Source organism: Staurois parvus, unplaced genomic scaffold (assembly GCF_062004578.1).
Source record: "Staurois parvus isolate SC_StPar_1 unplaced genomic scaffold, SC_StPar_1.0 ptg001636l, whole genome shotgun sequence".
Lineage (NCBI taxonomy): Eukaryota > Metazoa > Chordata > Amphibia > Anura > Ranidae > Staurois > Staurois parvus.
The window spans coordinates 335,168-349,527 of record NW_028319432.1 but is presented as its reverse complement, the minus strand read 5'-3'; the positions used below and the strand labels follow the sequence as shown (position 1 = coordinate 349,527).

Below are 14,360 nucleotides of genomic sequence, written 5' to 3'. Positions count from 1 at the left end.
GGGGTGTGATCTCCGGTATTTGTATGACACCGCCCCTCACATAGTACACTAATAATATGTTGGGGGTGTGATCTCCGGTATTTGTATGACACCGCCCCTCACATAGCACACTAATAATATGTTGGGGGGGTGTGATCTCCGGTATTTGTATGACACCGCCCCTCACATAGCACACTAATAATATGTTGGGGGGGTGATCTCCGGTATTTGTATGACACCTCCCCTCACATAGTACACTAATAATATGTTGGGAGGTGTGATCTCCGGTATTTGTATGACACCGCCCCTCACATAGTACACTAATAATATGTTGGGGGATGGGATCTCCGGTATTTGTATGACACCGCCCCTCACATAGTACACTAATAATATGTTGGGGGGGTGATCTCAGGTATTTGTATGACACCGCCCCTCACATAGTACACTAATAATATGTTGGGGGGGTGTGATCTCCGGTATTTGTACGACACCGCCCCTCACATAGTACACTAATAATATGTTGGGGGTGTGATCTCCGGTATTTGTATGACACCGCCCCTCACATAGCACACTAATAATATGTTGGGGGGTGTGATCTCCGGTATTTGACACCGCCCCTCACATAGCACACTAATAATATGTTGGGGGGGTGTGATCTCCGGTATTTGTATGACACCGCCCCTCACATAGTACACTAATAATATGTTGGGGGTGTGATCTCCGGTATTTGTATGACACCGCCCCTCACATAGCACACTAATAATATGTTGGGGGGTTATCTCCGGTATTTGTATGATACCGCCCCTCACATAGTACACTAATAATATGTTGGGGGGTTATCTCCGGTATTTGTATGACACCGCCCCTCACATAGCACACTAATAATATGTTGGGGGTGTGATCTCCGGTATTTGTATGACACCGCCCCTCACATAGCACACTAATAATATGTTGGGGGGTGTGATCTCCGGTATTTGTATGACACCGCCCCTCACATAGCACACTAATAATATGTTGGGGGTGTGATCTCCGGTATTTGTATGACACCGCCCCTCACATAGTACACTAATAATATGTTGGTGGGTGTGATCTCCGGTATTTGTATGACACCGCCCCTCACATAGCACACTAATAATATGTTGGTGGGTGTGATCTCCGGTATTTGTATGACACCGCCCCTCACATAGTACACTAATAATATGTTGGGGAAGTGTGATCTCCGGTATTTGTATGACACCGCCCCTCACATAGTACACTAATATGTTGGGGGTGTGATCTCCGGTATTTGTATGACACCGCCCCTCACATAGCACACTAATAATATGTTGGGGGGGTGTGATCTCAGGTATTTGTATGACACCGCCCCTCACATAGCACACTAATAATATGTTGGGGGGTGTGATCTCCGGTATTTGTATGACACCGCCCCTCACATAGTACACTAATAATATGTTGGGGGTGTGATCTCCGGTATTTGTATGACACCGCCCCTCACATAGCACACTAATAATATGTTGGGGGGGTGTGATCTCCGGTATTTGTATGACACCGCCCCTCACATAGCACACTAATAATATGTTGGGGGGGTGATCTCCGGTATTTGTATGACACCTCCCCTCACATAGTACACTAATAATATGTTGGGAGGTGTGATCTCCGGTATTTGTATGACACCGCCCCTCACATAGTACACTAATAATATGTTGGGGGGGTGTGATCTCCGGTATTTGTATGACACCGCCCCTCACATAGTACACTAATAATATGTTGGGGGATGGGATCTCCGGTATTTGTATGACACCGCCCCTCACATAGTACACTAATAATATGTTGGGGGGGTGATCTCAGGTATTTGTATGACACCGCCCCTCACATAGTACACTAATAATATGTTGGGGGGGTGTGATCTCCGGTATTTGTACGACACCGCCCCTCACATAGTACACTAATAATATGTTGGGGGTGTGATCTCCGGTATTTGTATGACACCGCCCCTCACATAGTACACTAATAATATGTTGGGGGGGTGATCTCCGGTATTTGTATGACACCGCCCCTCACATAGCACACTAATAATATGTTGGGGGGTGTGATCTCCGGTATTTGTATGACACCGCCCCTCACATAGTACACTAATAATATGTTGGGGGGGTGATCTCCGGTATTTGTATGACACCGCCCCTCACATAGCACACTAATAATATGTTGGGGGGTGTGATCTCCGGTATTTGTATGACACCGCCCCTCACATAGTACACCAATAATATGTTGGGGGGGTGATCTCCGGTATTTGTATGACACCGCCCCTCACATAGCACACTAATAATATGTTGGGGGGTGTGATCTCCGGTATTTGTATGACACCGCCCCTCACATAGTACACTAATAATATGTTGGGGGGGTGTGATCTCCGGTATTTGTATGACACCGCCCCTCACATAGTACACTAATAATATGTTGGGGAGTGTGATCTCCGGTATTTGTATGACACCTCCCCTCACATAGTACACTAATAATTTGTTGGGGGGTGTGATCTCCGGTATATGTATGACACCGCCCCTCACATAGCACACTAATAATATGTTGGGGGGTGTGATCTCCGGTATTTGTATGACACCGCCCCTCACATAGTACACTAATAATATGTTGGGGGTGTGATCTCCGGGATATGTATGACACCGCCCCTCACATAGCACACTAATAATATGTTGGGGGGTGTGATCTCCGGTATTTGTATGACACCGCCCCTCACATAGTACACTAATAATGATTTAGTATTGGACCTAATCGTCCAGTGCTTATCTGTTCCTGTCCTAATTTATGATGCTGGCCAGCTTTTGGAATGTGCGCACATGAAGAAACTCACACTGATACGTTTGGTCTGTGAAAACTTCTCTCTAATTTATTGAAATGAAACCGTGAGCTTATATATGAAAAATGATGCGAACATCACGTGATAACAGCATAAGCATTATATTAGTCTTTGATTGGTCACTTTACACGAAAACAATCTCCGTCATGGTATAGGTGTGATCTTCTTCAGTCTTATCTTATAAAGAGAAAAACATTCTTTTGTCTTCCAAATCACACGGTGGGAGGGGGTCTGTTCCTGTGAGCAAATATTTCTTAAGCAAGGATTTCTTAAAGTACCACAAAGCCCAGCAGGCAGAAAATATTCACACAACATATATATTCATGCTAAACATTTATAAATATGTGGAAAGAAATAGTATTAAAGTATAAAAGTAAATATGTAAAAAGATATTCCCACTTCCAAGATGGCCGCGATCGCACTTCCGGTCAGCATCGATACGTCTGACGTAACGTGTCACTGACGCGTTTCGTCACTTCCTATGACTTTTTCAGAAGTCACTTCTGAAAAAGTCATAGGAAGTGACAAAACGCGTCAAAGACACGTGACGTCAGACACACGTGACGTCAGACGTATCAACACTGACCGGAAGTGCGATCGTGGCCATCTTGGAAGTGGGAACATGTGGCCAATGTTTCCCTAAACTTGTCTACACCTGTATCCTTATGAGGAGGAGCTGCTTCACCCAAATTTTAATGTGAGTTGCCAAATAAAGGAGGATATTTTGTATCTACTATTTGTAACTGTGGATTTTCTTATGAGGGAAATGGAGGAGAAACCCTAACATTGGATGAAACCTTATTGATGAGAAGTTCACCCAGAGTGGTGTTATGCCCTGTCGTTTCTTATATAGGGTAATATCCATCAGTACATGAGTTGGAGAGTGCTGGTTTGGGTTTAAGGTGATCACTGATGAATACAGAGTGCGGTGATACACACTTGCAGTGACAATTTTGAGTTGTTTTCACATATTGTGTTAATGACACTTTGTGTGAGTGTCTTTCACTTATATTTATATATATATATTTTAGGTACACAAAAGAATATTTGCATGTGTATAGATACTCGCCTATAGAGTATACACATTTATATAGATTTTTGCATGTTGCACAGTGAGTGGCACGTGTGTTCCTTTTATTTAAAAGGTATGACACTATGTCGAGCTTTTTCTTTTTGAGGTGTATTGTCATCAGGATTTGCGGGTGTTGAGGAGATTTATTGATGAAAGAAGAAAGAGAACAATTGTCTACACTTGTGGGGACTATTTTTTAAATTTTTGATATTTTGGACACTTTTTTGTGTTGTTTTATTTGTTTACATATTTATTTTTATTTATTTGTTAAAGAGAAAAGTCTTATAATTTTTGCTTGATTGGCCTTCAAGGGTGGAAGTGGATAACTTTTCTGGGATATTATATGGGGATTTGTTGCTGTGTATTTTAATATAAATGCGTCAAGGTTGCCCTCTCTCACCCGCTTCTTTTTGTAATTTCATTAGAGCCATTGCTTCATAAACTTTGCTTGAACCCGGATATCAGGGGTAGTTCCGTGGTGAATAAGGAATACAACCTTGCTGCTTACGCAGACGACATTCGTTTGTTTCTGACGGAGCCTCGGATTACCTTGCCCAACCTGCTTAAAGATTTGTCCTTCTTTCAATACATTTCGAATCTTAAAATGAATCATTCCAAATCCTATGCCTTAAACATTACTCTTCCCTCAGACCTGGTTTCCTTTTGTCAGTCACAGTTTCCGTTTCGATGGGAAAGGGACCCCCTTACCTATCTGGGAATACAGCTTACGAGTAACCTCTCTGATCTTTACATCAAAAATTTCCTTCCAATCCTTGGTGCCATCCGAACAGACCTAAGTAGGTGGCATCGCCCATGCTTCTCCTGGTTAGGTAGGGCGGCAATACTAAAAATGAATATCATCCCGCGCCTCCTCTATCTATTTCAAACCTTACCTATCCATCTACCACCCGCCTTTTTTGTCTCATGCAGACGATTGTGCTCTCTCTTTCTCTGGAATCACAAGCACCCACGCATAGCTTTCTCTCAACTTGTGCTCCCAAATCCAAAGGAGAGATTGGACTACCAGACCTACAACTTTACCATCGGGCCTGCCATCTCACAAGGATAATCAATTGGAATATTCACTCTACCACCAAAGCGTGGGTCCAACTAGAACACTCCTGCTCCTCCTCCCCCTTAGCATCGATCCTGTGGCTCCTGCCCAAACACATTCCTCAAGACCTCCTCCTACATCCAATTATCGGACTTTCCCTTAGAATCTTCCATTTAGCCTGTAAATTGGCCTCCATTTCAGATGCCCCCAATCCACTAACTTCTCTCCGCCTCAATCCGGTCTTTCCTCCAGGTATGCACAAGTCCTTTCCATCAGCACACTGGCCACATAGTCAAGTATTGGCGAACCATTTTTGTCACAAAGGTCAGCTGAAGTCTTGTTCTTCCTTGACAAGTATTATGGGAGATCACTCCTTCCCCTTCCGTCTTATCTTCAAATTAGGCACTTTCTTCTCTCTCCCGCATATCGCCATAAATGGGTCCGCCCTCTCACCTCTTTTGAGTTAATCTGTTCAAAGGCCGAGACATGGAGGCATCTAGTGTCATGTACATATCTGCTCCTTCTTGGTGATAGAACCTCTGACTCTCTTCTGACCTGCCAAGCATGGAAAAGAGACTTAAACACTGACTTTTCTTCCTCTGAATGGGATCAAATCTTTACCTTTTCTCATAAGTGCTCCTTGAATGTTTCGACTCAAGAAAACAGATACAAGTTGGCGACACGTTGGTACAATACACCTTCTAGAATCCATCATTTTTATCCATCTAAACCTAGCACTTGCTGGAGATGTGGAGCTTCTGTTGGATCTCTTCTTCATATTTGGTGGGACTGCCCTATGGTTCAGCCCTTTTGGCAGGAGGTACATCCGATTACTTCCTCGGTATCTACTCTTGATATTGAGTTCTCTCCGGCCCAACTCCTCCTCCACCACTCTACGTTTACCAAACGTCTATATTTCAAATCTCTGGCTATGCATATGCTCAACGTGGCTAAACTTTGCCTACCGGTCTTCTGGGGGTCTGTTCACCCCCCCACAGTGCGAGATTGGCTCATACGTCTATGTAGAATTGCTGAGATGGAACAGTTGATTGTTTCATCTCAGGACAACCCAACTAAATTTTCCCACGCGTGGTCCTGCTGGACCCTCTTCCGAATGACCCCTGAATATCATTCTCTCATGGGCCTTGCTGTCTAACTCTGAATTCCCTCTGCATCCCATGATGTTTCTGGCATTACCTTCTCCCCTGTGTGAAATCTCTGATGTTTGAAAAGATGCAACTTCCGTGAAAAACATTTCCCGCACTCAGGACAGGATTACAGCTTCTCCACAATGTGAGATCTCTGATGTGTGTGAAGACTTGACTTCTGTGAAAAGCATTTCCCACACTCAGGACAGGAATATAGCTTTCTCCCTGTGTGAGATCTCTGATGTGTGGAAAGATGCGACTTCCGTGAAAAACATTTCCCGCACTCAGGACAGGCATACATCTTCTCCCCTGTGTGAAATCTCTGATGTCTGGAAAGATGCAACTTCCGTAAAAAACATTTCCCACACTCAAGACAGGAATACATCTTCTCCCCTGCGTAAGATCTCTGATGTTTGGAAAGATGTGACTTCCGTGAAAAACATTTCCCGCACTCAGGACAGGAATACGGCTTCTCACCAGTGTGAGATCTCTGATGTTTGTAAAGATTGGACTTGTCTGAAAAATATTTCCCGCACTCAGGACAGGAATACGGCTTCTCACCCGTGTGAGATCTCTGATGATTGTAAAGATTGGACTTCTGTGAAAAACATTTCCCGCACTCAGGACAGGAATACGGTTTCTCCCCCGTGTGAGATCTTTTATGCACATTAAGATTGGATGTAGAATTGAAACATTTTCCGCACTCAGTACAGGAGAAGCTCTTTCTTGTTGGAAGGCTGGCCCGATCCCGCACAGTCTGAGGTTCTTCAGGATACGAGGAATCCGATGGTCCATCTACACTGGGGGGTGTCGGATGGACATTGGAGGGAACCGGATTTTTTCTTGGACTATACTGTGTGATGTTCTCATCTTCAGGGCAAGAATGTTTCTTCTCACCTGTGTGAGATCTTTTATGCTCATTTAGTTTCGATTTATAATGGAAACCCTTCCCGCACTCAGGACAGGAATATGGCTTCTCAGCTGTGTGACGCCTTTGATGTGTTTTAAGATTAGACTTTTGTGAAAAACATTTCCCGCACTCAGGACAGGCGTATGGTTTTTCACCCGTGTGAGATCTGTTATGCTCATTAAGATGGGATTTATAATAGAACCTCTTCCCGCACTCAGTACAGGAGATGCTCTTCCCTGTTGGACGGCCGGCGCAGTCCCGCAGAGTCTGAGGTTCCTCAGGATACGAGGAATCCGATGGTCCATCTACACTGGGTGGTGCCGGATGGACATTGGAGGGAGCCGGGTTTTCTCCTGGACTATACTGTGTGATGTCCTCATCTTCTACTTTCCAGTCTGGAGACAAAGTGAGACAATCCTCGGAGGTTTTCCTCATCTCCCGGCCATGGACTAAAATACAAAGACAAAGAGGATTACTAGACAGGAGCTGATTGGTTCCCCCAAACCAGGACTCCGCCCACATCAGGCAGCTTGGTCTCCGAGGAGCTTACAATTCCACCCTCAAGGGAACTAGGAAATGGCTCCTCTGATCTCCTACCAGGTCATTTCTTTATTCATGGACCTTAGTCAGAGAGTGAGGAAACAACCAGAACTGTCTTTTATAGGAGGGACAGTGATGAGGGGATTATAGGACGAGGGTCCCCACCCCCTCTATCACTCATCGCCATCTTCCCAACACAAGAAGTACTGCACTTCCTTATTTACTCCATGATTTAGTCATGAAGAACAGCGGGGCTGAGCCCCACCAGAGGTCAGAGAGTGAGGATGGGGGGAGAACAACCAAAATGAAGAATGGACTGCAGGGGTCAGGAGTATGTAATGTACAACAGAGTATATAGTGCAGGGGTCAGGAGTATGTAATGTGCAATATGAGTACTGACCCCTGCACTGTATAATTTATAATATTTGTATTCAGTAATCAGTGGAAGATTAAATGTTTACTGTAGACAAGTTGCAGAGATCCCACACCGCTGCCTCCCATCTCCTGAGACTGCACTCAGTGACTTGGGGCTGAGACACTACAGACATATCCCTCCACCCGGCACAGCCAGCAGACCACAGAGCAAGGAACCCTGGGAGAAATGATCTGTCAGAGATCTTACTAGACCCGGGCATGGGGAAGGAGACTCAAACCATATGCCCCAGGGGCCTAGTTAGAGTATCTCCTGTGCTGAAAATCTACATTTTGCTGCCAGCTGAACCCCAGAACCTCCATAAATCCAGTCTAGATACATAAATTGTGTCTGCAGCACAGAGAAGGAAGATTATCTGAGAGAAATCCAGGAATACAGGACGGGGAACACAGCTCAGGAAAGTGACCAGGGGATTACAGGCTGATATCACCCAGTCCCCGCCCTACTCTGGACCAATCAGTGAGCAGTATGGGTGGAGGAATGGATTTAGTGTTCATGACCCACCTGTGCTGATCTCTGTAGGAGTGTCCTCCTCTATAAATGTCCCCGTTATTCCATCCTCCTCCATAGACTGCTGATCATCCCTCACATACGCCTCTTCTTCTTCTGCTTTCACCTCAAATTCTATATCGATTGGATCTCCACTCTAAATCAAGGAAATGAGAGAAAATATCATCTGTAAAATGTAAGATTTATGATTGTGACATCACACACAATCCACACATTGTCTCTATGAGTCCATGGTCTGGATGCTCCATCCCACCAACCTTGTAATAGTGAGGGATGGTGTGACCTTCCTGTGTGGAATCCCGGGAATACAGAGGACGGGGACATCTCTCTGGTGGGTTCCTGGTATTAGGTGGCTCCATCATATCCTTGTGTCCTTCTGAAAACTCCTCCATCACTCCATACTCCTCATCCTCCTCTTTATACTCTTCTTTAACATCAATATTCTCATCCCCGAGGATTCCACTCTGAAAGATATAATAAAACATTCATTGTAACAAACATGCTGTGTATAAATCACAACTACCAATAATTGTCATCATCTACCTGATGATGGTGAGGGATGGTGTGACCTTCCTGTGTGGAATCCCGGGAATACAGAGGACGGGGACATCTCTCTGGTGGGTTCCCATGACTGGATCCATCTGTAGGAAACACACACACTGACTGAATCCATTGTTTCTATGTGTTTATCAGATGATGGGGGATCTAGGTGGATCCTCCGTACTGCTCTCTCCTTTACAATAAAGTCTCCTCTTACCCGGTGATGTGAGGGGCGGCTGATTGTCCATCATGACGTCCTTGTAGAGATCCTTGTGTCCTTCTAAATACTCCCACTCCTCCATGGAGAAATAGACAGTGACACCCTGACACCTTATAGGAACCTGACACACACAATGATACAGTCACCATCCAGACACATCCCTTGTCTGTTACTGGAGAATGTCCCAGAATTCCCGGCACCGCTCACCTCTCCTGTCAGCAGCTCAGTGATCTCTCTGGTGACTTCTAGAATCTTCTTCTTCTTTCTCTCTTCTATCAGGGAGGGAGGTGGAGGCAATGTGATGTCATATGATCTCCAGACTTCACAGGAGGAAAACTCTACATCTGAACACAAATAGTCACATCAAATGATATTCCCAGAATCCTCCTCACCTCTCCATTCAGGTCTCCATTTTATTAAAGCCCCACTTCAGGCTGAGGTATAATTCCCCCCCACAGGACCCCCACACTACGCAGGGTATAGGCTTGTTGCAGCATTCTGATGTCATTACATACAACGCAGGACCAACAGTCCCACTTTACATGTGAGGATACCAAGGGGCCCCACATCCTAAGAGCATCAGAAAAATGTCAGATGGAGGGACATTGGGAGGAGGAGCTGTGAGGTCAGTGTGATGTCATAGGATTCTCTGACTCTGGATGGAGGGACTTTGGGAGGAGGAGCTGTGAGGGCAGTGTGATGTCATAGGATTCTCTGACTTCCATCATAAAGGAGATGAGGGGGAGGGGAGGAAGTCACTGAAGGTGACCATAGATCCATGGAAACTCAGCTGGTTCAGCAGGGATCGCTCACATTTCCATCCATGTGTGGCCACTGCCGGATAAAAGCCACTCCCCCAGCGGCTGCAGCCAATAGCTTCAGTGCTGATCCGTGTATTCAGAGAGCGGAGGAGTCCCCCCATTGTCAGAATACAAGAGTGCAGCGGGGAGGATTCCCCCATCCACCTCCAATGTGTGGATGGGGGAATCGTTTCAGTTTTTCTGGTCATCCCGCTGGCTGAACGATAAAACTGAACCATGTAGGCCAGCTTTGGGAGCAAATATATTATCATCAACTCCTCCCCCTGAAGGGGTTCATCTACATATTACCTCCTCTGCTGCCAGATCCAGGAATGTCTCCTCTCTACTTCCTCCTGATTCACCTCTCCCTAGTACGTCCTGAGTGTATCTGACATCACTTCCTGTCTGTACCTGACATCACTTCCTGTCTTCCATAGAGACCTCCTGTCTGGGTAGAAGTGAGATCCCCACCTTGTGGAGCTCAGAGGAACTGCAGCCCCGAGAAGCGTCTGGTAGTGTGACCCCGGCCTTGTGCTGGGTGTGTATGGACTGTAGATCCTTATAGAGGGGTCACCTCCACTCCCACCAAGGGGGACAGAAATATATGACTGCTCGGGGGAGGGGTTTTGGCCCCTTTGATTTTGCAGTAACATTGATTGCAGATTTAGTCCTGTAGAACATCTGGTATATGGATACAAAGCCCCCCAGCTGGGAGTAAAGGGTGGAAATGGCTGGTGACCCCCAGATTTGGGCAATGATGTCATCACTATAAATGGATAAAACCCGCGCTATGTGTAACAACTCCAAACCTACAAAAACCTTCTAGCGGACTGCTGCTGTAACAAAGGGAAGGATTCCCTGTCATCTAGAAGAGCATTATGTGTCACAGCGCTGTCCTATTGTGTGTGCACAGAAATCATCACAAATACACTACAAATATGTGGAGACATTCAGAGATAAAGAGCTCGGGGCTCCAAATCCTATTCTCTGCACATCCACTGCTTCCACTTTACACCCACTTCATTGGTCTTATGGGGTTTATCAATAAATGAAGGAAACTGAACCGTGTGCAAATCCATCCACAACATAAAGTGCTTTGTGCTCAAGATGCTGCTCCCTGCAGATCCACTGCTTCCACTTTACACCCACTTCATTCATCTCATCAGATTTGCTGCTATAGGAAATCATTTATAATGATGTCCCATCTCGCTGTTCGTAAAAACAATTCTGCAGCTAATTGGCCACTAGGATTACTTTTACATGAAAGCCGCCCACCAGCTAATAAACCAGCACTAGAATGGTGCCTGTAGCTGCAAGCATCCTCCCGGTATAACCACTCCAAGTCCAGCGACGTTCCAGTACATTGCTGGTCCATGTTGGACATATATGTACCAGCAGAGAACACGGACATACGATGAATCGGGTCTGCGGACCAATATGACTGCAATTCATTCTTTTCTGTAATGTCCATGTTGGGGGTTCGGCCCAAAAATGTTTTAATTTCATAAACGGTGATAGAGTTCCATGTGAATTGTGTGACAAGAGCTGAATTTGGGTGTCGCCATGTATTGTGGTGTATAAATTGCCTTGGCCCACAATTGGTACAAATCTTCTGTGAAGAACAGTGGAGGGGATGAACACTAGTGCTGGCAGTGACCGGGCCGATCCGGCTAACACTGAGTATTGGGGACACTATACAAAGCCGGCACTAGTATAGTTCTGTTCATGATCAATATATTGATCCGTACAAACACTATACTAGTAATGGCGGTGATCAGCGACCTATAGCGTGAGTGCGACAGTGTGCGGCCAATCTAACGCCAGCTGACCCTGGCTGGGAGGGGCTTACTGACCCTGACACTATGTGATGTCACTAGTGGCAGGAATACAGAGATCAGTGATACATTCTATATACTGACACTGTACTAATGGCACTGGCTGGGTGACGGGGACATCAAAGGGTTAAATGTGCTAATCTAACGTGTGTGTACAATGTAGTGGTGCTTTTACTCGGTGCCGTGTTCTCTCTTCTCTCCCTGGACTGACCGGGGGGGCAGCGGGGGGTGCAGGCGCATTGACACCCCAAAACAGGAAGTGATGCAGATTACGTCACTTTGCTAAGAGCTGCTGCTCGACCACAAAATGCAGGTAAGTGGTTGGCAAGTAGTTAAAAAAAACCTTAAAAATGTTTAAAACAAAATTCTCAATATGGTATTTAACTTTTTTTTTTAATACTTTTATCAGAATAGTAGGATGTTACCATAGTAACCATTGTACTACTGTGGGGGGAGGGCGGTGATCAGGGATTTTTTTTTCCACACTTTTCTTTGCAGGAGAAATAATGGTCATTTCTCCTGCAATGCAAAGCTTGCTGTCAGAACCGAACTCATTCATCAACTGTCATTAAGTTAGCTTTTTGACAGCTCAAGATAATGATCTGTGATTGGTTGGAGCTGGTCACTTGGTACAGGGTGCTGTGATTGGCCCCATATATCATGTGACAGCTGTGGGCCAATCACAGCTCACTAGGAGGAGAAGCAGAGCTGTTATGAATGAGATTGATTCATAACAGCTGCTTACATTGGGATCACCTAGAGATCACATGATCACCGGGTCACAATCACTGGGATCTTCATTTCGCTGTATCCGCCAGACACAGCAGTCGGGGGAGGGGAGCGCTGTGTGTCGGCTCGGGTGTGTGATGTGCCTCCTGTGTTAGTACAGCCAGAGTGACGTACAAGTACATTGCTTTGCCTGTAGCTGCCGCCTGGCCACAGTACATTGCGGGTGGGAAGCGGGTAATCTAGGACTAAGGATTCCAAGCTCACTCCTTGGGCCATGATATCATCCAGGCAAGAAATGTAAGTTCTGTGTTCCAATTATGAGGTGACAACAGCACAGAGTGCTTTCAGGATAATGGACAAAGGTAGACAAGCATTGCATGCTGTTGTTGTGTGAAGCAAGTCTGTCTCCTTTTTTATTACAGATAATACATTTTGTTTGGCTTTTTCTACATTGTTCCCCGATCCTGACATTTGTGGCCTCCTGGGCTGGATGTGCCGCTGGATCCAGGACCTGGAGCAAGCCCTGGAGGTGGAACCAGACGAGGACCAGCCCAGCCTTGGAGCCTATTTCAGGCAGCAATTTTAGTTTAGTTACAATTTTTATGATGTTTTATAGTTTTCTATTGATTGTGGTAATAAATGTTCTATTTCTCTTGGACAGAGCCCTGTGTTGTGGCCTTCTTCACCCTTTGCAGGTCGGCAATCTTCTTCATTGCAGTTGGAGCTGATCTGCATGTCCCTAAAGCATTGCAGGACTCTGCTAGCTCCAGCTGCACTGGACAATCTTGCTTACCTGGAATTTCTGGTAATGTCCAAACGAAGTGTTTTCTGGCAAGTCCAGCTTTAGGACTGTAGCAGATAGGATTGCATGTTTCCGAGAGGTAAACCAGCTCCTTCAATCCTAAGCTGGGATACATAAAGATTGAAGTTGTCTGCTTGCTGTCTGCAGCTACTCCCAATCTTGGTTTGCTTCCTCTTGTGAAATGCTGCAACAGTTTACACAGAACACTCCATTCACGTTACATTGTTCATGTTTGGAGTAGCTCTTCATTCCATCCAGGGACTTCTACATAGCTTGGTGGGGTGTAGTTCTGCAGACTGACAAAAGGGGGTGCAGCCAAGTAGACAATGTGTGGGGGGATCCTGTGGCCCAACTCTGTCAAGATGTCTCCCATCACCTCATCTCTAGTTGGGATTGGCATTACACAGAAGTCACATGACTTGAAAGCTGCTCTTGGAAGGACTATCAGTTATGGATGAGACCAGTTACATGCAATGTCCCCCAGAAAAGAAGGGGCCCTAATGGGCAAATTGTCTGTCTGCTCCACACATACCACTTGGATCCACATGTCAGTGTTTTGACAACAAGAGGTGGGGAGGGAATGAAGTGAGGAACAAGTGTCCACTGGGCACATAAATTCCATAGGCACACACGTCTAGAATCAGGCAGCTAAAGATCCTATGCTCCCCAACCAATCTCAGGGCAAGATGTTACACGGGGTGTAAAGCAAACTTAGTCTGGGTCCAGTTAGTCCAGCATAATGATAGTCCAAACAACAGAAGGCCTTCTTCTTATCTCCCAACTTTTCTGTGTCTCTAGCATTCCTTGGCAGGCTTACTGTGTGTAAGTTGTGTCCTGGTGTCACGCCTGGTGTCCTGGATATTACACACTTCTTGTATAGTGTGTGTCAATGAAGTAGCACAGGGAACATATTTGG

General features: G+C 45.6%; 2 protein-coding genes and 1 long non-coding RNA gene across 3 annotated transcripts in view; all 3 read right to left on the bottom strand.

Annotated features, from left to right (window-relative positions):
• Window positions 1-14,360, bottom strand: part of LOC149434948 (uncharacterized) — a 120,662-nt gene that overhangs the window by 30,579 nt on the left and 75,723 nt on the right. The gene's annotated exons all lie outside the window — the stretch shown is intronic.
• On the bottom strand, window positions 8,502-9,003 carry LOC149434954 (uncharacterized). The gene is made up of 2 exons (XM_089663159.1): window positions 8,776-9,003; window positions 8,502-8,654 (listed from the first exon to the last, which is right to left on the bottom strand). The coding sequence occupies exons 1-2, from the start codon at window positions 9,001-9,003 to the stop codon at window positions 8,502-8,504; spliced, it is 381 nt and encodes a 126-aa protein (XP_089519285.1).
• LOC149434953 (uncharacterized) lies at window positions 9,069-9,665 on the bottom strand. The gene is made up of 3 exons (XR_016308590.1): window positions 9,486-9,665; window positions 9,276-9,399; window positions 9,069-9,159 (listed from the first exon to the last, which is right to left on the bottom strand). It is a non-coding gene; the product is annotated as an uncharacterized LOC149434953 (long non-coding RNA).

What these genes read in the sequence shown, in the direction of transcription:
- LOC149434954 (XM_089663159.1), bottom strand. Translation starts at nt 9,003, where the DNA reads ATGTTTTATTATATCTTTCAGAGTGGAATCCTCGGGGATGAGAATATT. An exon ending in CCATCCCTCACTATTACAAG is followed by an intron (nt 8,655 to 8,775) that starts GTTGGTGGGATG and finishes TCCTTGATTTAG; the next exon opens with AGTGGAGATCCAATCGATAT.